Genomic DNA, 23,593 nt, shown 5'->3' with positions numbered 1-23,593 from the left:
AGAAACCAAGACAAGACTGGTCAACACCTCCTCCCCCAATACAAACATACACTTAACAAACCTTGTAATCATGGACAATGCGCTCTGACACGGATTTGTCCAGCATCTTTTTGTACCACTCTTGCAGTCGTTTGGGTTTGGGTATCTTTTGGTCAGGAGGATGGCAGTGGAAGATGTAGTCATCTCCTTCGCTAGGTGGGCATGCCCAGATATGTCCAGTAGTATACCTAGCATCATTAGACAAAAAAAGTACATGTGGGTTCTGACGATTAATACTAGAGCTTGCTCTGCTCTCTGCCACGAGATGGAGCCACCACAAAGTTGGCCGGTGTTACCAGATGGACAATAATTATAGCTCTCCAAGATTTTAATTCTACTGTTCATTCCAGCATTACCACCTTTTCACTCATTTTTTAAAATTCAGCACTATATGCAGAGTAGTTTATATAAAGTGTGCATGTTTTCCAGTCTAGATAAAAATCAAAGCCTGATGTAGACCTGCAATTGCCACCTCCCAATTAACTAAGAGAAAGATGGAGACTAGGTATTTCAGTAGTAAAAGCCAGAACTCCTTTCCCTTGAGACAGTGCAGTCATTCATTACCTAGCAACATTTTAAAAACAGATTTATTTAAACACACTATTCACTTTTTTTTCGTAAATCCTCCGGGTTTTTTTTGTTTGTGGTGTTTTTTTTTTTGTTTTTGTTTTTTTTGAGGATCCTTTTAAAAGGTTTTACAATTATATCTGGGAATAAACAGTCACCGTCAACCCCTATGCTATTGGGTGTACAATCTAAGTACTATGAAGACAGATGACATCCAAATAATAGCGGCTGCACAGAATATAATACCACAAAGATCACTTCTTCATGCTCAGTTCTTCTCTATTAGTTTTTGAAAAGAACTCCAGTAGGAGGAATAATCAGATCTCAAATTAGAGAAAAATAACCATCCTTGCCGTGTTGAGAAACAGCTCTGCAGAACCCTACCCAAACCCTGGGAACTACAGCCAGTTGTCATTCCTTCTGCCTGAGAAGGGAGAGATGATACTGCGTGACCAATATTGTTTTCCCAAAATGAGAACCTGATGTTACCCATTAGCACAGAAAACAGCATTAAGTAAAACTGAGGTCTGAGCTCTATGCAGCAATTTTACAGACTCACAGGTTAGAAAACACACAATTAAAAAAGCAGAAAGTATAATGTATGCGTTCGAAGTACTATGGAATATATCATCTCACTGAGGTACTGAAGACAGTACCACCCACCTTCATTCTGACTCCCCTAATTTTTCTCATGCAACTACTCTAAACGTAGTCCCTAACAATTTCTTCATGAATAACTCTCTGCCAAGCTACACCAGATACCTTTGACAATACATTGATGTTTACTTCACTGCCTTTTCTACTTCAGTAATCATCATCATTTAATTCCACCTTTCTCTTTTCTTCAGTTTTTCTGTGTTCTCTTTTGTGCTGTCCCAGATATACTCTCCTCTTTCTTTTCTAACATCTTAATTTCTCACAATTTCAACTGCTCGTTCTATAAGAGATTTCTTAGTGGCCTTACACAGCTGTTACAGAGTTGATCAGTACAGACAGAATACACTTATCCATGTTTATAAGAAGAAAGGTAAGAACTTACCTGCCAGCCCAAAGGAATGACCTGATTAAAGCAGTGGCATTACACAAGGACTGCACTATCAACAAGCCCAGCAAAATTTTATGGTCCAGATAAAAAGGCTCACTTTTTCTACTTAGACTTAAGGAAGTTTTACATAAGCTTGAAACCTAAAAATATCTGAAGCATAAGCCTCTCCTGAAAATCCTGCAATCCCTTTTTGTCTTTTCCCCTTTTCAACTATACACAGTTGTTGCCAAGTTTTCCTATCACCAGTTGATATTTAGACACCATATTCTGCACAATAAGATGTAGTAATTTCATTTGCAATGAGAACTATCTAGCACAAATGCTGCACAGAAAAAAAACTTACCCTAGTTTCTTGACGTATTCTAGATATCCAATTAGTATTTCGTGATAGACAGCAGTCCTCAAGCATTTAGGGCGGAAGAAATGCACACTGTCAAGGTAAGATATATACACTCGCCTGAAAAAAAAAAAAATAGGCATGATGAGAAGCAGAGATTTAAAGTAGTTCTACAAGTTTATTCATGTTATTTTATACATTTGAAACATGCAATGCAACAGCAATCTTCAAAGCCTCTGATCCTAATTTACCACTAGAAACCCACCTTTCTTTTGATATCCTAGTCTCATCTCTCTAAAACTATCCAAGCCCTTCCTTGAGAATACTGACAACTGATCCTTAAGGCAATGCTGTCTGCCGTCCAGCATCGCTGCTAAGAAGCGACTCTGACATATTCCCTACAGAAGCTACTTTGTTTCTAGAAGCTAACAGCACTAAGAGTCTTCACATATGCAACACCGAAGCTCTATACAGAGCTTCAGAAGGTTCACCCAAGTGAGACAGTACCCAAATAAAATAAACTTTCATGCAGCTCCTCACCTTTGATTGGGTGGAGGACAGTCTGAGCCATACTCCTGTACATGCATCCCAAAGAAGCACAAGTCTACACCATCAATCTCCTCAAAGGCAAAAAGCGCTTTTGTTCGGTAGGGGAAAGACTCGGCCATCTCTCCGCTGTCTACAAACCTGCAGATTAGAGGGTAAAGAAGAATGCCAAGTATATTCACATATTAGAACATACATGTCACTAGGTAAAAGCAACAATGATGAGGGCTACTTAAGTGTAATTTCAGTGCAATTTTAAAGTTAAATGCTTATAGACAGAAAAAGATGACACTCATCACAACTAATTAATATGCCGCTGTAACATCTATTTGTTAAGAACTGGTCAGTGGTGAGGTTTTGAATACAACAGTATTTTTTTTGAAGTAGTAGCATGCAAGTAAATTTAAATAGCTTCCACCTCCCGCAGAAGAAAGCAAAATTATAAATTGAAGGAATATACCTTGCTTTCATTCCTGGTTTTACTTCGACGGTTTTGTCAGATGCGTGTACCACCCTAACTGTAACCTCTCCTGCCTCAGGGTGATTCTGTCGTCTTAGGAAATCATTGACTCTGTTCTCCAAGAAGGTACCAAGCCTTGTAGCTGGTAACCCTGTAAGAGAAAAATACAGCTCTAAATATATACAAAATGGAACCGTTCAAATGTGATTTCTCTCTTCAGAAGTTAACTGAAAAGTGACTCTTAATGCATACAGTATGTTATCATAAATTAAAGCTTTATCTTTAAACACTAACACTTTTAGATGGGGTGAACTGCTTTTCACCTGCAGGCACGTTTATGGTTTATACATTGTTTTAATGAGGAAAGAATCGGTATTTCAACCCAATTTCTATCTGTCTTAAAAGTCAATCACAATTAAGGCTCCTCCTGAATACAAGCTATTAACTACTTAAACTAGATTACAAAACACTGCTCTCAGACATAGCTTCAAGAGCAGACATGGCATTTTGAAGTATATTCTGTCTATAAAGTCACACTAGCCAATTTAGTTTCTCCACTAGCAAAAGAATATATTTCAATAATGGAAAGAACAACTAAATACAACTGTATCTGCAAGTAATGAAGTTAGTTTAGAAGTTTCTCGTTTTCAAACCATCTTCATAGAAAAGAAGTACAAGCATAATGTTAGCTGACACAAAACTAAAGCTGAAAGGGAGTTTACGACCTTTGGTGTAACAGGGCCTGTCTCATTGCTGTCCATCACTTCTGGCAGAGTTACGTATCTGCCAATCAGCTTTTCATTTTTCCATTTTGACACCTTTCAGTAAAGCATCACTATACTATGTTAAGTATGCAATGCATACAGGTTGCTAGAAAAAAAGGCTGATAAAAACTGTAAAAGAACCCTTGTATTTTCCCTGTATTCTTGGTGAATCTAGGAAGTTTTGATTTTAGAGATTTTGGAAAAAGACTCAGATGTTGAAACAATTCATTGAGTGGTTTGCTTTCCATTTCACAAGAACAGTTGAAGAGAACACTTTTTGTGACTGAACTGTAAGCCATCCCCCAAATGTCAAGACAATTTACAGTTTTTGATATTCTCCTTCCTCTTTTTCCAGAGAAGCACCTTAACATTACAGTTAATACTCGTTAGAATCTTGATGCTATTGGTTGGCTGGGGATTTTTTTTTCTTCCTTAGCAGAAATGTAAATACTCACTATTTGTAAGAAGTACACGAGTCTAAGAAGCTTCTGAAAGACTTATTTTGTCTATAGAACAGATGGACAATGACTGCACAAATTTCCTCCCACACTGCCTTCAAATCAGTTACCTTGATCAAGAGGAAATGCCTGTGGAGAGTTTTGTCACCAGCTGATACAACCTTTATGTCCATCAAAGCTTTTAAGAGCAGCAGTAGTCACGGTGACTTGAACATGTTATGATAAATTTAAGTTAGGCTGCAGTCACACAGCAACTATTTCCCAATGCTATTAATATCGCAATTGAGGTAAAAGGATGTGTATCCTGCATTAGCAGTGCTCTAAAACAGTACATTAACCCTCTGCAACAGACTATTAACCGACGACAACACCTGTGAATGCAAACATTCTGAACATCACAGAATTGATGTTCACAACTGACCAAAAGTATCCTCCTTTAACTCAAAAAATTGAAATAAATGCAAAATGAACATAAAAGCCACCTCTTCCCCATTCTTAACAAATTATTTAAGATTTGTTGGTGCAAGCGTCAGAATCTTACTTTTAGCAGAGAACTTGTTCTCTTTCCTGGTTCGTCCTGTTTTCTTCAGGCAGCCATCACAGACAAAGCTGAAGCAAAAATAGGAGAAAAGTGAAAAACCACCCAAGTCAGACCATAAAGTTCCTTAGCATCTTATCATTAGCAGCAAAATCTTTCACCAGATCTTATCTGGTCTGGAAAATACCTTAATTGAAATTTGAAATAAAAGACAGCACAAAGAACAGTGCCAGCAGAAACGGCCCAACTGTTTCAGAGCTGCAGAGGAGGATCTAAGCTCCATGGGGTGGAGCTTAGATCTCCTGTCAGTCACCCACGTCACTACCTGCAAGCCCAGGAAACAGTCTCCACTGGCAGATATAACAATATTGGCTTAAAGTATTCTTGGAACAAATAGTCTCAAACTGTGGTCTCTGATGAAGATGAGATACCGCAATACAGAAAGCAAAAGGCTGATTTTTTTCTAAATGCCCAAGTACACTGTAGCATGAAATGATGGGCAGATTATTCCTCAGTTACAGGACGTCCCCCCTCTTCTACGGCAATGGGACAACAGAATGGTAGAAATCATATCTTTCTTGTCAAGAAAGTGAACACAAACTCTTACAGAGCTTTATCTACATAGATTTTAAAGCCATCAGAAAAAAAAGCCAACAGTATTTTGATCAAGAACTATGGAGCATCTAAAGAAGGCTAGATTGTTTTTCAGATTTAATTTGATCACTGAGGTCAAAAAAGTGAATTCACCTGTTAAATTCTTTAGTGGTTACAAATTTTTTTTGAAGATGACAAAGCAATATGATTTGTACAGAAAATAGACGAATATGAAATTGTTACCAGAACTAAAAACATTTTCATGAAGGACTAGTATCTTTAAACATAAAAGGCTGAAACATAAGGCTGAAAGGCCCTCTTCCATACACAGGAATGTTAGAAACATTTAAGATTAGAAACAACTTCACACACAACACAGTAAGATGTGATGCCTAAATTTGATGTTACCATATATATTCTGTAAGATTTTCAAGTGGGAATGCAACTTCTTCTATTAGACTCTTTTAAATATAACCAATATAAGGAAGTTTATGCACTAACTCTAGTAAATCTAGCATATAGTCTCTGCTTAAGAAGGAGAAATTCCTCACCCAGAAGGCCAGATTATCTCATTATGAAGAACACAGATCTGGTGCATTTTTCTTCCACACTCTATACATTCAACAAATCTGTAGAAGGAAAAAAGGGGGAAGGGAAGCAAGGTTAGTAGTATCATTACTTGCTTGTGTATTTTGTTACATTTCATTAGAGGAGTTCTAGCACTTAGGGTCTTAAGCCTATTTAACATAGAGGGCACATCTATGCTGAGAACAGCCTCCAGAATGAATTAAGAATCTATCAGCTCAAGTCAGGTAGACTATACACGGACACATTATTATTACCATTTGCTTGCCTTACTGCCATCCGCTTCACTCATTTTTTTAAAGTGAAGCCCTTCTAAGGATAAAATCTGTAAACTGCTTGTTGCTATAATGAAGAGAGGAAAATGGATTCACAGGTCTCAGAAGCGAAGAACCAGGAGAAATAGTTGGCTGTTAATTGCCCCACTATGCTTGAAGCCCGGGGTACATTGCAAATATACTGCAGAAAGGTGGGAAGGAAGAAAACAGAAGCCATGTCAAAGTCACTTTCAGAAGACTAGCAGAGATTTAAGGACAACTGAGGTAAGTTTTATGGTCTACTTCACAGATACTGGTGAATATAATTCTCCAAAATACCTAAGGTTGCTTCATGTATCAGGACAATCTGACTCCTTTTGAATATGTCTATTTATAAGACTCTGAGACTTTGAATGAATAGCTGTTATTTATGTATTACTGTAAGTTAGGCTTGTATTCTACCGTTAGGCTGCATCTTCACTATAACAAAGGGAAAGAAAAGCTATGAATCAAGTTACTATTCTCTCCTTCCCACAGCCCTTGTAAAACAGAAGAACTGGCTGACCCTTTGCCCTTAGAAGGATGGTGTGGGAAGAATATATATCCTTTTCGCTCTTTAATTTGAGAATGGAGGTAATGTTTGCAGAGTAGCAGTATAGGTGTATAATGCAGGAACATGTGAAGTGGCTTCAAAAAAACCATCAGGAATATAAAGAAAAGCAGCTGAGTCACCATCATCTTAACTTTACTGAATGTCTACAGGTCTGCTTCCAGAGCAGTGTAAAACCACCAGCCAATTCAAATTTAACAACTGTTCCTTCTACTACAGCTGCCTGTAAAATATGACAACTAGAAAAGCCACCAGTACCAGCTACTGCCAAATGACCCAAATAAGTTCTGGGACTCGAGCATTTGCCACAACAGGGTTTCAAAGCAGAGTTATCTGCATTCATCCTTCTGTTGAATCCACATTCAACACAATAAAATGCACTAATTTCGGCCCATACGTACAGTGTTACATACTTCTCAAGTACAGCTGTGGTGGTTTGGGTTCTCAGGACAGAATGCCAGATATGCTGCTAACTGAGCAGCCCCTGCCGGCTAACAGAGCTACTTGAAATTTGGGAAACTTTGAAAAACAAAGCTGATGGTGAATGAGTAACATGTATTTTACAAAACAGTTATAATGAAATGAGGATCATTCAAAGTGTGACAGCGTTACTTACAGTTCAGGGTCCAGTGTATCATTTTTCCTTTTTGAAAACTGTTCTTTGTTTATCGTGCTATGGAGAAACAGGCAATAAAACTCAGTTTTAACACACGACAACATACATTCATGCCATACCACAGACATCCACACACCAAGACAAAAGTCGCACGCAGATTTGTTAAACGCTCACTGGCACTACAAGGAAAGGAGTTGTATTTCACAAAGTGACAGATAACTAAAGTATATGCCACCCTTGAGTCTGCCCGTGGAAAACATTCTTTTCTATGGGACAATAGCTTGTAGAGAACCACATTGCTCCCTTATTCAGTTTTACTACAGGACAAACGGTAAAACTTGCCGACATACAAGTTTTGGACCAGTCTGATCAGTATTTCATAGTGAAAGTACTATTTGATATGCCTCTGATACTCTGAAGGCAGAGAATTCCTATTATCTTTGATTACTGAGAAAGGTAGGTTATCTTATTTCAGATTCCCCTAGCCCTCCTCCTAGATTAACTTCAAAGGATAAATTTCAGCTTCCAAACGCTGCAACCCCAGCCCAGCCATTACTCTACACTTTCCGTACAGCATTTGCAAGGCTAGAAATTCCATCTTTTTGACAGTGAGGTCCCAGGTATCTTTTACTGCAATCTGGTTCAAAATAGTCTAGAACAATCACACAAGAACACCCAGATCTCTGAGAATTTACCCCGAAGAGAGTGCTGTAAAATATGAGATGATCAGTATGTGCTTCTCTGAGAAGCAATGACAGAGACCCAATCCAACTTGCTTGAGGTGCATTAACCTTCCTATCCTTTTATTTCGGTGTTTATTCTCAGTAGTGCCACCTGCAGAATACTTCAAGCTCCTTATCAGATTAATGAGGAAGGTTTAATCTCCCAACTACCTCAAACTATTATTATAATATGGTGAGTAGAACTGTGAACAGGACCTAACATATATATTACTAATCTTTTTTGCTTTTGTTCATTTTAACTATAGGTTGTGGGAAGAGAGGAAGGGAGCAGGATCTCTACGCCCCAGTAAAATGAGTTGCTAAAAGAAAGCCTGTAAGCTGGTAAGAGAACATTCAAAAGTGTACTTGCTCTTCATGTGCAGCCTATAGCCTCCATTTTCACTACACAACAACCAAGCATTTAAATCAGCTATGAAAAAGAATACCAGGAGCTGGAAGTACATTCTTACCGTTGCTTGTGTTCAAAGAGCTTTTAATTGTTTTCATTATTGGGGAAAAAGAAAAAAAAATTTGTATCCAGCATCTGTGTTTTCAAATCTAGTGTAAAAATCAAAAGCACTCTATGCTGCCTTCTACGCTGACTCAAAGGTTTGTGGCAAACCATTCCAACTTACATATATGAGAAAGATCATACTCTCTCAGTAGCTAAACAAAAATTTATATACAAACATATCTGATGTTTATTTATACACAGATTTACATGTATATAGATACTTGCTTCTCTCATATGAAAGTACTTCATATCTCACATCCCACATTAACAAAACTGGACAATGTTGATTAAACTTTGGGTCTTTGCTTCTAGTAGAGTAGTAATCCATACTATCCACAGGGACATGGCCCATTGTATTGACCAGCATATGAACGTTATTTCTTCCTTTTTCCTTCCAGAAAGGCAGATGCGCTCCTACATCTTCCCAAGCTCCAATGGATTCTTTCACTACTGTTCTAGATACATCCATCAGCGCGACCAGGATTTGGTAACATGCCACTAAATACAACTTCTACTTCCAGTGAAACGGAAAGTTAACTGAGTTTGTCCAACTACCAACTTTGACAACTCTCCCCCTGGCTTCAGACTTTCCTAAGTTCCTCAATTCCTTCTATCTGCAGTGTTCCTGCAATGCCCTCCCTGCAAAGAGCTTTCTTCAACAGCTTGAAGAGTAACTGCTTGGCACTCATCTGTCCCTCAAGGATTTCCTTAGTCTCCCAAAATTCTGTTTCAAGGGGTTTTTTTGGGGGCGTGAGGAGGTTACAGCAAAATGAAAGACTGTCCCAACAGTTTGCCACCAGCATGGAAAAGGCAACTAAATCAATGCACGGCCTTTTACAGTGATCTCCTCAACAACTGCACAGTACTTCTCATAAGCTGATGGCACTCCAAGAGTAAAATATTTGTATGGCAAAAGGAGGTTGCCTGGTTCTGATTTGGATGAAAAACAATCTGAAGTTGAATACAAGTTTAATAGCATAGCCAGTCTATAAACAGAATGGTACACCTGACTCTTTCAAACTATGTCTGTCACCTACCTGCCTGCAGGTATGGTTATTTTTCTCCAGTAGAGTACTTTCACGTTTTTTCAGGAAAAAAGTGATTCTCTTTTCCCCTCTATTGGTATAGTTGCGATTTTAAGCATTAAGTGCTTATTTCTCACTACAGTTCAGTCAGTCCAGATTTTAAAGAAAAAATAAAATAAAATAAAAAATTCTATAGCACAAGTCCAGGCTTTACAAAGAATATCTGGTCCACCCTCTACTAGCCTACAAACAGCAAGGGTTACCTAAAACTGAACTCCTTCCCTCTGAGAAAGCACTATAGACCATGACACAGCTTATGAATGCACAGCCCAAGCAAACACAAGTAACTCACGTTTGAGGTTGTGATGGGTCATCTCCCAGAGAAACGCTCTCCCCTTGGATTTCGTTGAAGCACTTCTCACAGAAATGATACCTGTCAGCAAGAAGGCCATATTTGGGTGAACTGCTCCGTCCACACAACACAGCCCAAGCCAAGCAACGGAGCCACCAATCACAGCAGGCCAAGGAAGGGACAGGAGCAGAGAGCAGGTCATCAACGGCGACAAGGATATTCAATGATGCAGATTTATGGGCCCCACATTGTGTTTGGTTGGTTTGGTTTTTTGGTTTGTGTTTTTTTTTTTTTTGCGCAATCAAAGCCAAGTGCAGACAATGACAAGCATGAAGGAGAAATAAAAAAATAACACACACACGAACAAACAAAGAAATGGGGGTTTGCAGGACAAAAACCAAAAACATAGAAGCAGGACAAGACAACACAAAGCAGAAAGCCAAGGCAAAGCACAGATTAGCATTAAATCTCTCAAATGGGTTCACAAGCAGCAGATGATTAAAGCAAATTAAACAAGAGTATTCCATTTTAGCATACCCATACCCTCTTCATTTTAATAATCCATGCCACGTACAGCAAAGAATTAAAATGAGAAAAGGTAAAGAGCAGAAGGAAGGAAGGAAGAACTGCTACTCTGACTTGTACATCAGCACAGCAGTTCTGTTGGCAGGAGGATCTGCAGGAGATCAATGGAAGAGGGATAGTCTTCCATCTTAAATGTATAAATGCTGAAAGGCCACAGGATTCTCTCCCAGTTGAAAGGGAAAGCTAAACATCAGAAGCTTAAAGAACAATAAAATCTGTCCCCAAAATCTTACAGACATTAATTGCAGAACTGTCAAATTGTATGTTAACTAAATACCTGACATTAACTACATAACGCCCTACATCATTATGATTCTGCCACAGCCCAGTTTGAATGTAGAACAGTCTGGGTACCAATACAGCAAGCATTACAGAGAGATTTGATTTACACTTGAATAAAATAGTGATTGATTCAAGATTCTACCCCAGCCCTCAAAAATGTTCTAAAACTGTGGCCTCTCCATTACTAAGGCATGTTAATTGAGTGCACAAGACATCTAAAAATAAAAAGAAATAAAAGAAAATTCAAACAAGTTTATAATAAAGCCACACAAACCAACACTATAGCAGCTGTTAAGCTAAAAAAGAACCAGGTCTCTTAACCTTCTCTCCCAATTTTCATCTGAGATAATGCAGAGAATAGTACTTCTGGAATTGTACATTTTAGTCTCTATATGCATGTGTGTATATAACATAATTTACACAAGTTCTAGTGCAAACATTCCCTTCTAATGTTCGAAAACATGTAAAGCATGTCACATTTTTTTAATACTAGTTTTTTGGTCCATTTAGTGCTTGCCCAGAGATAAACGTAAGCAGGAGATACTGACTTATGATACGAAAAGGTCTACACTATATAAGTCTAAAACCACAATAGTTATTATGGGATACCATGAGCTTATTTTCTACTTCTTCACTCCTAAAAACCTCCATTTGCTGCTATAAACCTTTATGAAGCCTAAGAAGGTTAAGATATAACTCCTGTAGCTCTTTGGTTGCTTTCACCTGACCAGGTGCTTAAGAAAACTACAATTCTTGCAAAATCTTCTTGGCTTTCAGGTAAAAGCCTTAGTGTTTTTGTTGTTTGGGGGTTTTTTGTTTGTTTAAGGTGTTGGAAAGAATGCACAGCAGGAAATAAACTGATGGAGGTGACATAGTTTGCAGGTAACCAGCCCTCTGCTCTAATAGGCGCATTCTGGTGACAGGCCAGGGAATATGGGAGTGTTATAGCATGTATTTCCCTGCTTCTTCCTGCCTCACTTCCTCAATTGGCAAAGAGACACTTAGCAAGAAACCTTCCTTCAGAAGTCAAATAGGTTTAAATCCTTTAATAAACCCCAAGTCAAAAAAAAAAAAAAATATTCAAAAGAGCTGTAGAAGTGACAGCACTTTACACAACTGCTGACAGCTACTGCAAGACAACTCCCTTAAGGAAACGGGGAGAAAAAGCAAGCATCAATCTACTGAAGACCTGAATACACAAGTCTTCCAATGAAGATTTACACCACAAAAATAAGTTTGCTCCTCAGCGTTAACATGAGAAAAACAAAAACTTGCCAAGTATAATATGTATTACGAGCATTAATATACTTGCTGCATAGTTTATTCAGTGTTCTGCATGAAAAATACTGCTACATGATAGGAAAAAAAAAAACAACAGACTTGTATATATGATTTGTAGATAACTGAAGATTTAATTAACTGCAGGATAAAAATTTAGTAAAACATCATGTTTCTGCAAACAAAAGAGGAAGAGCAAAGACTGCAGTGAAAGAAGTGATTTCTTTTTACAGAAAGAAATCATTAACACAGAAGATAAACTATTCAAGGGCACTTCCAGCAAGTTTTTATCTTAAAACAAAGGTGTACAAATATAAAGAGGATGTGTATGTGAATACATGCACGCCTGTTAACAGATTGATTGCAGCATGCACAAAACCGCACCAAATGAGTTTTCCTTACCTGTTCTGGTAACTGTAGTAAGTGGCATCTCGAGGGATTGTGCATAGCTGTTTGCCATAGCAACACAAAGTCTGTGGCGAGAACTCCAACTGCAAAGTGGAATGGGTTGTCTTAGTACTTATACATGTTTTCACTTGCCCTCCATGGGAAGCAAGTGTGACCCAGACAATGATCGTTTCCACCTTATTCTGTGCACAGATCTCACAGTACAGCAAGTGTATGAAGTGCTAGAGTCACAAAAAATGTTTGGTGGTCTGTTATTCTCAGGTTAGCTCTTCTCCAAAGATGGAAAGCATATCAAAACAAGACAATGGAAATCCACAGTCTCAATATATAGTGAAATAGAGAGCTCTTCTTCTGCAGTAACAAGAACACATCTGTTTAATTTGCAATAGCAAATGGGTTCACCCTAATCAAAATAAGCCTTCAGTTACTGACTTTCTTCCCCCAAGGGCTTATATACGAATAGATAATTTAAACACTAGACAGAAGATCCATAAAAACCTCAGTCAGATTACTCAGGATTGCTAAATCCTGGTAAACTTTTAAAATTTTTGACACGCCGTAACTGCTAACAACTGCAACTGCTGTATTTCCCCCCCCTTCAATACCAGGAAGCAAGCAGCAGACTAAAACCAGTTATTTTCTTACCTTTCTTCCACAGCAATAACCAAGGCTCTGCATAACTGGGTCAATTTCTTGCTCAAACACCTCTGCCAGTTTGGAACAGTACTTATATACCCGGGATGTTTTGCGGTTATACAGCCAGGCATTATTGAACATGAGCCAGATGTCATCTACATATTGCCACGGTTCCTGATACTGCCCTGTGTCTAGCTTCCTCTTGATAGTAGAAAGGTCCATGGGGTTCTTCACTATGTCAAAATAATCCTGCAGGAATACGCAGCGTATCAAAACACTACCACAGAGCTACGTTGTGACATGACAGCATGTGCATTCTCAGCATATAAATTCTTCTGCAGTACATCAAGAAAAACAGGTTCCTCCCTGACTTGATTGTCAAACTGCTTGTGACATACAATGAAATCTCTAAGCAATACCATATCACTCCCCAGTGCTTCCTTTTCATTATTCCTTTATTTCTCAGGCTCTATTGCTCTTCCACTGATGAAACAAAGCCACTGTAATTTTAGTCAGCAAAACAAGTATTACAAGAAGTAGGAAATGGCAATGTTTTTGCAGCCACTGTGATCTGAGGCTATACACAAGAGCATTAATAGAAAGCAACTGTTTTTAGTAGACCAGACAACCTAATAAACAAAAAGAAATAACTTTATTAGATGATGAAAGATACCATGTTTCCTCTAAAGAATGCCTTTTTCCAAACCCCCCTCAGCAGTCACAGAACCACTTCTCCTACAAAAGTCCTCAGTATATGACAGCCGATTGAGAGGTTGTTAAAGAATATTAGCAACATTTATGCCTGCTTATAATTCGGCAGGCCTTGAATTTTTGCAGTATCTATCCTAAAAAAACCCACACCAAAACCAAACAAAAAACCTTCCAGGTAAAAAATGTTGCCCAAAGCACCTAAGTAGACTTTTATGTATACATATTTGTGTATAAAAAAGTAAACTTGTGTGGTCAATCCAGAGAGTTTAACACACAGATCCTTGAAGGATAGTAATGTCTTCTGAAGACAATTCTAAAACAAGCAGAAAATTCGACCTAAACAAAAACTAGAAGTTGAATAGTCTCCTCCTTGCTTATAACAGATTAATAATCATTGATGGATTTATTTTTTTTAAAGTGATCTTGATTTGCTTAACTTCCCACATATTCAGCCAAGTTTTATCTATAATGAGAAACGATGGAATTCAGCAATAGAAGCATCACAACATGAAGCAACATCCATAAAAAGCCCACACAGCACCAGGGATCTGTTGGTAATCACTTCAATGTATGGTATACCTGCTTAGTTAGCAAAAGGAACACAGAACCGAACAAACTTTTGAAAAAACAAACTTTCCTAAGTCAGACATTGTATGTTCCTGCCTAAGCTAAACCTCTTCAAATGCATCAATATAAAAATATTAACAAGACGGACTTAAGCTGTTCTCAGACAGGTAAGTCATAATATAGTAGTTTTGAATTAAAGCCAGGGAAGTATCTTGCTAAGATACTCACAGGAATTCCTAGTAGTTGGGGATCCACAGGCTGTCGAAATGGAAGAGACTCTGGATCCTGACGGTAAAGTGCCTCCAGTGTTGGCATAAGCGCCTGCCGCAACTCTTCTGGCTTGAAAACTTTTGAAAAACAATCAACATTAGAAAGATAGCAGAAACAGCTGTAAGGAAGAAACCTGCTGGAAAATGTGAGGTCTGTGGAAAAAGACTACAGACAATGGGTTTAAGTTACTTAGCATGGCTTGTTTATCCTCTGCAACACTGAGTTCTGAGGAGGATATTAAAATGATCACCTGGACACACAGAGATGGCCAAAATATTAAAGAGAATCTTGTTTTTATCATAGGAAGACACCGCTAAATTTAATAGAGCTGGTTTACATTCCAAATACGGCCCCCCTCTGAGGTACCGAGAAAAAACTTGTCTAGAAAATCTGTAACTGAGCAGTATTTCAAATCTCTATTGTAGCGACAATTTTACTAAGGCTTACTAATACTAGAGCCTTAAAGAACTTGCCCAAAGCCAATTACAAGCACGTGTGTTAGTAGACATTTTTGTCCAAAAGCCACAAATAACAATCCATATAAGCCTACTGAGTACCAATGAAGAAAGCTCAGGTTTTTTTCCCCCCGCAGATTTCTCTAGGGAGATGCAGTGAATTTCAGTCAAAACAGTGTTCCTACTTACTTTTTTTCTTAGACTGCCCAGCTGCCGGAGAAGACTGAGTAGCTGGAGTAGAGGGTCTTTCTTCTCCCTCTGGTATTTCAGTCTTCACTTCGGATTTCTTCTCTTCTTGTTCCATTGGGTCTGGTTTACATTCCTCCACAACTGGTTCTACTTTAACCTGGAAAGTAGTTTGGAGCCTGTCACTTAATCTCCTGTGAAGTCACCCATCCACATTTCTGTCCTTTAAACCGATCTGCCATCCCGCCCACCACTCTTCCCTAGGATTAAGGGTATCTACTTTGTAGTCAAAACTTGCCTAAAACTTGAGCAGATGTGCTATAATGCATCTTTAAACATTGCAGTAGTAGCAATGATGAGCTGCAATAGGCAGACAGGTATTCATCCAGCTCTTCAGGCAGGTCTGACAGTCTCTCATATACCGCAGCTGCCAGGGTGATGCTGCTGGCAGCCACACTCTTAGCTGTCCTCAGTGACAAGTTGTCAGAGCCCAGTAAAGCAGCCCATCATGTACATATCCGCTATTCTAACATTTAACAGCTGCCAATAACATCCGAAGGACTGACCTGAGTGCCCTCTTACACTGGCATTTACCAAAAAACCTCACAGCTGAACCACATTATCATGGTCCTTCCTGTGGCCACTGGCTTCTACCACCATTTCACAATAAAACAGAGACACTTCTTTAGGAAGAAGTAGAGGAAGACGACAATCAAAACAGCAGCAGCAGGTAGCACCTACAGCTCTCACTGAACTCTGGAAGGAATGGCTTGCATGGAGACAGAAAGCATCTAGTAGCACTAAAGATGTTCTACCCAACAGCTGGCCGACAATCTCACCTCGGATTTCTCCTCCATTTGCAGCTCTGTTTGTTCTGGTTCCCCTTCATCTGTTTTAATATCCATTTTCACTTCCTGCAAGGGTGCCTGCTGCTGCTCTGGAACAGTCTGCTGGGAGTTCACCTCTGTGCTGCTGGTGGATGGGGGGTTGGATACCTGCCCATCAATGCTTACGGCTGGCTGTGAAAGCTGAGGGAACAAAACACACGTTACAAACAGGCTTCTAGTGAGCTTATTTTTCTTTCTCTAATCTACCTTTTACCTATACGACGTTCCCACCAAGTTTAAACATACTCTAATCCTTCTACTTGCTTCACCTAAGAACGTACTGCTATACAACTCCAATTACAGAAAAACACGCAACAGAAACATGCACTGGAAGGCCTAGTATACAGAAAATTACTGTTTCCCTACTGTACACCACCACTATGCATATGTATACATAACTAAAGACCTCATCCATGTTTCACAGTGATTTTCAAAACATGCATTAGAATTCTGAAAAATACTCCCTCTCTGGAAACACCAGATGATCTATAGACTTGTCTTGATGCAAAAAGGTTACTTCCCAAACCTATTTTGATATTAAATATGCCAGGAGCTACCTCCATTATCACAGACTCGCACAAAAATAATGACCAACTGAAAATTAAACCTTACACTTAAACATTTGCAGGGAAAGCACAATTAAAGTATTTCCTTACAGGTGTTGTGGGGTGCTGAGGCTGCAGTGGTGCTGTTGGTGTGGGAACAGATGCAGTCGTGCTCTGCTGTGACAAGGGTTGCTGCTGTTGCTCTGCAGAAGGGGTAACTGGAACTGGAGGTTGGACTTGTGGAGGCAGCTGTGCCTGCGGAGGCGTTGGAGTCTGCCTTTGAGGGGGGTGCATAGTTTGTGACTGTGGTCCAGGTGGCATTGCCTGAGGAGTAGGTGTGGGGGCAGTGGTGGCAACTGCTGCTGCTGCCTGCTGTTGCTGTGATCCCAAGCCTGGGGGCGTGTGGTGAGGTGTTGGGGTTCGACTAGGTACTGGAGAAGGAGAATTTCGGTGCATGGGAGGCTGTGGAAGAGGTGGGCAGTGAATATGGCTCCATTGAGAACCTGGAGCCATTGCAGGAGAATTCACAGGACAGGAAGCGCTGGTCATTTGTGCCTGCGGGAAAACAAGTACATATTTGCAATGACTTGAAATAGAAAAGGAGAGGAATTACTGTCAAATGGCGGCTGCTTTCCCACAGTTACTGGCATACTTTTAAAAATGTGACAAACTATTTGTTGTGTTTTGTTTTTTTGGGTTTTTTTTGTTTTTGTTTTTGTTTTTTTTTTAAAAAACTCTATTTCAAAAGGAGAAACGGTCTACTCAATTTATTTTGCTCCACATGAACATAAAGCTGTTTTAAAGTTTATTCAGCTCTAAAAGAGAAGTTTCAATAGAATAACGTATACTTGTTGATATGTTTAAAGAATGGCACACCTACACTCCCACTTTGCAAAACATTTCTTTCTAAAACTGCAGATTTGGACATCCTGAATATGGGACAATGCACCACAGTGAAAAATTGCATTCAAATACACAAATGCCCATGCCCCCACCCCCAAGACTAGAAACTGAATTTATCATCAGAAATAAGTACAGCTGTAACTGTACCATTACGAGATTACAAAAAAAATTGTATCGGTCAAGGAAAAAAGCTGTCACTCCACAATAATCTTGCCTGCAAACTAGGAAGAAGCATCAACGAGAAGCAAACTGACGTTCCCTACTTCTTCCTGGCCTGAAAGGTTCTTGCTGAAAAGGGAGAGGGAAAGGACAGAAAGGAAACTGCTAGACTGTAAGTTCAGACCTTCAGTAGTGATAACCCTCCTATCCCCCAAAGCCAGTAACACACATTGGTCCTGGGTAGACATGCCTTTTTATGATTTATTCTTCCACGATCTCTTAATTTCTCAGGCTCTGCTGCCTCGTTGTTAAGCAAGAAATTCTTAACTACTGCATGCTGAGTAACAATTTCTTCTTTGCTCCATGAAACCAAACTTAAAAAAATTCCTCTGTCACGCTTAAACTTAAGCCTGAGAACAAGCCAACAATGTTTCACCCCTGCCATTCCCAGTGCTACATCAGGAAAATGCAGAATCTCAATAAATGAACTCAGTTGACTATAATTCCAAAAGAATCTTGAGAAAACAAGTTCTCTGCCATTACTACTAACTGAACAACGAAACCAGTATATGACAGAGGCCACTGACACCACTTCCAGAAACCAGAAACTTACTTGAGAAACTGGTGTCTGATTGCCAGGCTGAGTCATAGGCATGCTCGCTGTGTTCATTCCCGGGGAAGAAGCAGGGAACTGGGTCTGTTGTAGAAACTGATTCTGACCAGAAGGCTGGCCAACTCCTGGCTGCTGCATACGTGAAGGAAATCCCATCTGTTGGAGAAGAAAGGAACTCATTTCACCCAATGTGCGTACACTTCCGTAATATTTTACAAAAAACATTTGTCTTGCTGCAGAAATTGATGCTTGCCCCTTATCTGTAGGATACAATGTGGAAAGCCTACGTACAGCTCCTCTCAAAAGACAGAAGTTATTATGATTTCTCTTGTAAGCTAAGGAAAAGGATATTCATTTCAGATTGGGACTGTGACTTAAGATTTATCTTCCTTGTTTTAAGGATGCAACAGTACAAAAAGCCAGTTAAACTTAATTTTTAGGCAATTTTTACCACCAAGATTTAAAGGCTTGTCATAGACCAGACAAATTTTTCAGTGGAGATGCAAAAGGAGGAACCAAAGGGTCAAGAGAATGAAGAAATAATGCTTGATTTTTAAAATTTCTTTTTAAAATTTATTTATTTATTTTAAGGAAGCCACAACCAACAGAAGCAAACCTATGAGCTCAACATGCTGGACAAAATGCACACTGACCTGGTTCATGGCCCCAGCCTGGCTTAGCTGTCCAGGGTGCTGAAGAGGAGGGGTTTGCCGGGGTCCCATTGGTGACAGCTGCATGTTCATCTGGCCAAATTGATTCATTCCTGTGCGTTTGTGCCAAAAAACCAGTTATAAACAAAGGCCTGAATTCTCCTTTGGGCACCATTCAACATTTGGAAAAGAAATGCTGTCAGTTTCTTTCTAATTTCATTTTCTAGCAACCAGTTTTCAAGCATGCAATAGTATAAAGGAAATATTTCCTTCTATCAACTAGTTACATGGAACAATTTTAAATATAAAGTGTCCAAGCTACCATACTCCTTCAGAATACAGACTAGGTTTTTTTCCCCCAAAAGACTTGTTTCCACTGTTATCAAAACTCTGAAGTTTGAGAACTACTGGTGTACGTGATGAATAACCAAAAGTGTCACATTTACTGCTGAAGATCGACTTTCTACAGAAAGCTGCATTATCTTAATTATATATTAGAAATTCACTTATTGAATCCCAAACTTTATCTTCACTTCCTTAAGTACTTCATATGTTGGCTACAATACTTCTTGAATATGTAACAAAGGTTTTGCCCCTTCCTTCTGAGCAATAATTCTCATCTTCCATCTGCCACCAAGATGTCCTCATCTAAGCTGGAGAGGCCTACCATGTTTGACTGACCTAAGTTCACACAATCAGAAGTTCCAAAAGCAACAAGTTCTTTATTTAACAAAGCAAGCAGCTAACATGCAGCTCTTAAATTCAAAAGATCATGAAATGCTAGAGAGAGAGAGAGATAGTTTTTTCTGTATATTATATATAGAGATAGTTATAGAATCATAAAATAGTTTGGGTTGGAAGGGACCTTTAAAGGTTATCTAGTCCAACCCCCCTGCCGTGGGCAGGGACATCTTCAACTAGATCAGGTTGCTCAGAACCCCCGTCCAACCTGACCTTGCATGTTTCCAGGGATGGGGCATCTACCGCCTCTCTGGGCAACCTGTGCCAGTGTTTCACCACCCTCATTGTAAAAAATGTCTTCCTTATATCTAGTCTAAATCTACCCTCTGTTAGTTTAAAACCATTCCCCCTTGTCCTGTGGCAACAGGCCCTGCTAAAAAGTTTGTCCCCATCTTTCTTATAAGCCCCCTTTAAGTACTGATAGGCTGCAATAAGGTCTCCCCACAGCCTTCTCTTCTCCAGGCTGAATAACACCAACTCTCTCAGCCTTTCTTCATAGGAGAGGCATTCCATCCGCCTGATCATTTTCGTGGCCCTCCTCTGGACCCACTCCAACAGGTCCATGTCTTTCTTGTGCTGAGGGCTTACTTATGTAAGTATTACACAATATAGACAGCTATTTTCTTAATCAAAGGGGAAAACTGCAGGTGAAACAAAGGCTATGACACTTCATCAAGAGCTGCCCAATTCCAAGATTCCTTCAAAATCACAGTAGCGAATTTTCTTCAAATATTTACCTGGCTGTGCCTGCATGCGATTCATCATCTGATTTGGCACATTGGCACGTATCAGGGTTGGGTCGGGAAGAGGACCATCTGGAAAAAAGATATTGGAATAAGATTATGGCATTTAGAAGACCACCTGGTTTGGTTTTATCTACCGTACATTTTGGTGAGAATTACACACTAAAACCCACATGTAAAACAAACAAAAAAGTGCGGACACAGTCCAGTAACTCCAAGCACCCTTGAAGAGTTCTCAAAATGTGAAGCAAAACCAGAAACTTCCTTGAAAATATAAGCATATCCCATTGACAGAAATATCCTCTGACTTAGAATCAGCTTTCAGAAATTGAGGACAAATTTGAAGTATGTTATCGAGGTACAATGACAAGCTCAAGAACGTTCCAGACCACAAGAACTTCTACAGACCACTCTACACTGTTACTGCACCTCTAGATTTAAAACACTATGAAAACTATATGGTTCAACAGAGTATTTATCAAAGCTCTGAAGTTTGAGAACTAGTGGAGTACATGATAAATAACAAAAAGTGTCACATCTACCGCTGAAGATCAACATTCTACAGAAGTTACAGCATCAACCTTTAAGAATCTTTCTTGGATCTTGGTAATGCATCTTGGTAAATCGTGTTCTGACTTCAAGCATAAAGACCTAGAGCTGCATTTGCCAAGATACATTCAAATTTAAGCAGGAGAAAAAGGACTCAGATTAAGATTCTTGTAGCATATGCCAGGAGCTACTGGATCTTTCTGCAGTGTTAGAAAAATCCAGGAAGTTTTTTGTCTCCTCAGTTGACTAATTCAAGTTTTGACCCTATCTTCTTAGGCAACTTATTACAGTGTCAGTGACAGTTAGACATCTGTTCCCATGAGATGTCTTAAGAACTAAATCCTTAACTGTAAAGTATCTAAGAACATGCAGGACTGAATGAATGAAGGAGAAAATACTTTTCTCCTGAGAAGGAAGCTCTCAGGAGAGAGTCGGGGGTGGTGTGGTGTGTGCTTTAGAAAGTATGTTTGCCGAACTGTTGCACTTAGTTTTAAGAAAGACTATTTCAGTCCCCAGAGTTGTCAATCTAGAATCACGGGGGGGAGGGGGCGGCGAATCATCTTAAGGCAGATTTTGGCTCAAATAGTTGGTAAAATATTAGTTCTCTTTTACAGTTAAATCTGAGTAAGGGAAGCAATTCTATTTAGAAATGTACAGTTCAAAATCCTGTATTTCAATTATTTACAGGACTTAAGCGGAAATACAAGATTACAATGTCAGCAGATGCCTTTCTCCACTTTCTAACTAAAAGTATCATCCACAATAACTAGTGTTACCTGTTTTCGTCTGTTACCCAAATAAAAATATACTAGATACACGATACACAACAGCCTACAGCGCCTCATCCCTTCCTAATGTTGTAAAGAGACATTACACTTTTTAGCAGCATGATAGATCTGATCATTGACTCCTCTCCAAAGTCAATTTTATTCTAATATACAAATGCATGCTTAGCAGGGAACCTAATAATAATAATCTGTTTAGCATTAGGAAGATTAATTAAAGTAACAGAACTACTGTGAAATAGAAGACAGCTGCATGGGGAAAAAAGTGAAATCTGGTTTTCATTGCATGCTGGAAAGGCCCTTTGTCCGAAAAAACCAAATGTGCACAGAACAAGCGCTATCTAAACTTTCAAAGGCATAAATACCAAAGCACTCCAATCACCATACTCTGTTTAGTAACAACAGTAATAGTGATGATCATTTTAAACACTACACAATTAAATATTACGAAAATGTATTTCTCTTATAGTAACTTAGAACTTATCTTTACATCAATTAATTCTAAAGGTGAACCTAATGAGACTGAAGTTCTACAACGTTAAAGATGCAACTTAATCTCCATTCCCTCCACCCTCAAAGTAAGCATAAAGGCTTATAGTATTTCAACTTGTTCACAACACTAAATGCTTTTAGATAATCTATGGTCATTAATAAACACATAAGCAAAGCAAAGATTTTTGCAAGTACTTCTGAACACAGGGAAGAAAGTTCTGTTTTACTTTGAGCAAGCCAGGTATCTGTGAAACAAGAAGGGTAAAGTGGTCACCAGCCTACTAAAATGACATTACACAATTCCCCTGCACCAGGTAGTCATAACCCAACTGTTCTTACTTGCAGACATCCCTGGCTGGGGCTGTCCCATGTTGGGCCCTTGATTCATGGGAGCCTGTGGCATGCCCGGAGCATTTGGGATCATGTTTTGCTTTTTTTTTTTTGGCATGCCCGGAGCATTTGGGATCATGTTTTGCTTCTGCAGCCTGGTTCTTCGTTTCTCCTCCAACTCCTGAATCTTATAGATCTTCTCTGCTAGCAAGTGATAGTACTCTGCCTGTCAGGGAGCAATACAAGTCAGGAAAGGAGACGACAAACACGTACTAAGTAAAGGCAACAGGTCCCAGTGATCCAAGCTTGGAAAACAGCCTTCCACACACACATTTTGGCTTGGGTGGGGGTGGCCCTCCCTTTGCAGGGGCTGCCGGGCAGACACAGGAGGGCAAAAAGGGGCACTGCCCTTAATGATTCTATGATTCTATGATTCTATGATTCTATGATTTCTCTTCTCATGTCCACACTTGTTTGGGAGAATCACGGTGAAGAGCTTCAGGCTGCCTTCAAGGAATCCCGAGAAGTCTCAGGCACAGCACACCCTGACAGGCAGCACCCCGACTCCCGGCACACCCAGGCAGAAGCCTGCAGCTGGCTGGTTCCTAGACCCCATCCAGCAGCCCCTGGACACACGCTTCCTCAGCCTGAGACTCTCATCTGTGCTTTCACCCCTCTTCCTCCCCAACCACTATGGGATCAAGGCAGAGACACGTGCGACTGCATGACAGACGATGGCATCTCACCCTGCTGTTGGCCGATTCATACATATTCCCTTCCAACTTCCGAGCA

General features: G+C 39.5%; 1 protein-coding gene across 1 annotated transcript in view; it reads right to left on the bottom strand.

Annotated features, from left to right (window-relative positions):
• LOC104077708 (histone acetyltransferase p300-like) overlaps nucleotides 1–23,593 on the bottom strand; it is a gene marked incomplete at its 3' end in the record, with an annotated part of 31,388 nt that overhangs the window by 7,245 nt on the left and 550 nt on the right. Inside the window, 19 exon segments of the mRNA XM_009579027.1 lie at nucleotides 62–227; nucleotides 1,995–2,108; nucleotides 2,529–2,675; nucleotides 2,995–3,145; nucleotides 4,758–4,825; nucleotides 5,900–5,977; nucleotides 7,414–7,470; nucleotides 10,027–10,107; nucleotides 12,574–12,662; nucleotides 13,225–13,464; nucleotides 14,722–14,840; nucleotides 15,408–15,564; nucleotides 16,244–16,432; nucleotides 16,948–17,391; nucleotides 18,512–18,667; nucleotides 19,165–19,274; nucleotides 20,640–20,717; nucleotides 22,811–23,027; nucleotides 23,548–23,593. Coding sequence (XP_009577322.1) covers nucleotides 62–227; nucleotides 1,995–2,108; nucleotides 2,529–2,675; nucleotides 2,995–3,145; nucleotides 4,758–4,825; nucleotides 5,900–5,977; nucleotides 7,414–7,470; nucleotides 10,027–10,107; nucleotides 12,574–12,662; nucleotides 13,225–13,464; nucleotides 14,722–14,840; nucleotides 15,408–15,564; nucleotides 16,244–16,432; nucleotides 16,948–17,391; nucleotides 18,512–18,667; nucleotides 19,165–19,274; nucleotides 20,640–20,717; nucleotides 22,811–23,027; nucleotides 23,548–23,593 — 2,707 coding nt within the window.

Source organism: Fulmarus glacialis, unplaced genomic scaffold (genome assembly GCF_000690835.1).
Source record: "Fulmarus glacialis isolate BGI_N327 unplaced genomic scaffold, ASM69083v1 scaffold18080, whole genome shotgun sequence".
NCBI classification, from domain to species: domain Eukaryota; kingdom Metazoa; phylum Chordata; class Aves; order Procellariiformes; family Procellariidae; genus Fulmarus; species Fulmarus glacialis.
This window is presented reverse-complemented; position numbering and strand designations above follow the sequence as displayed.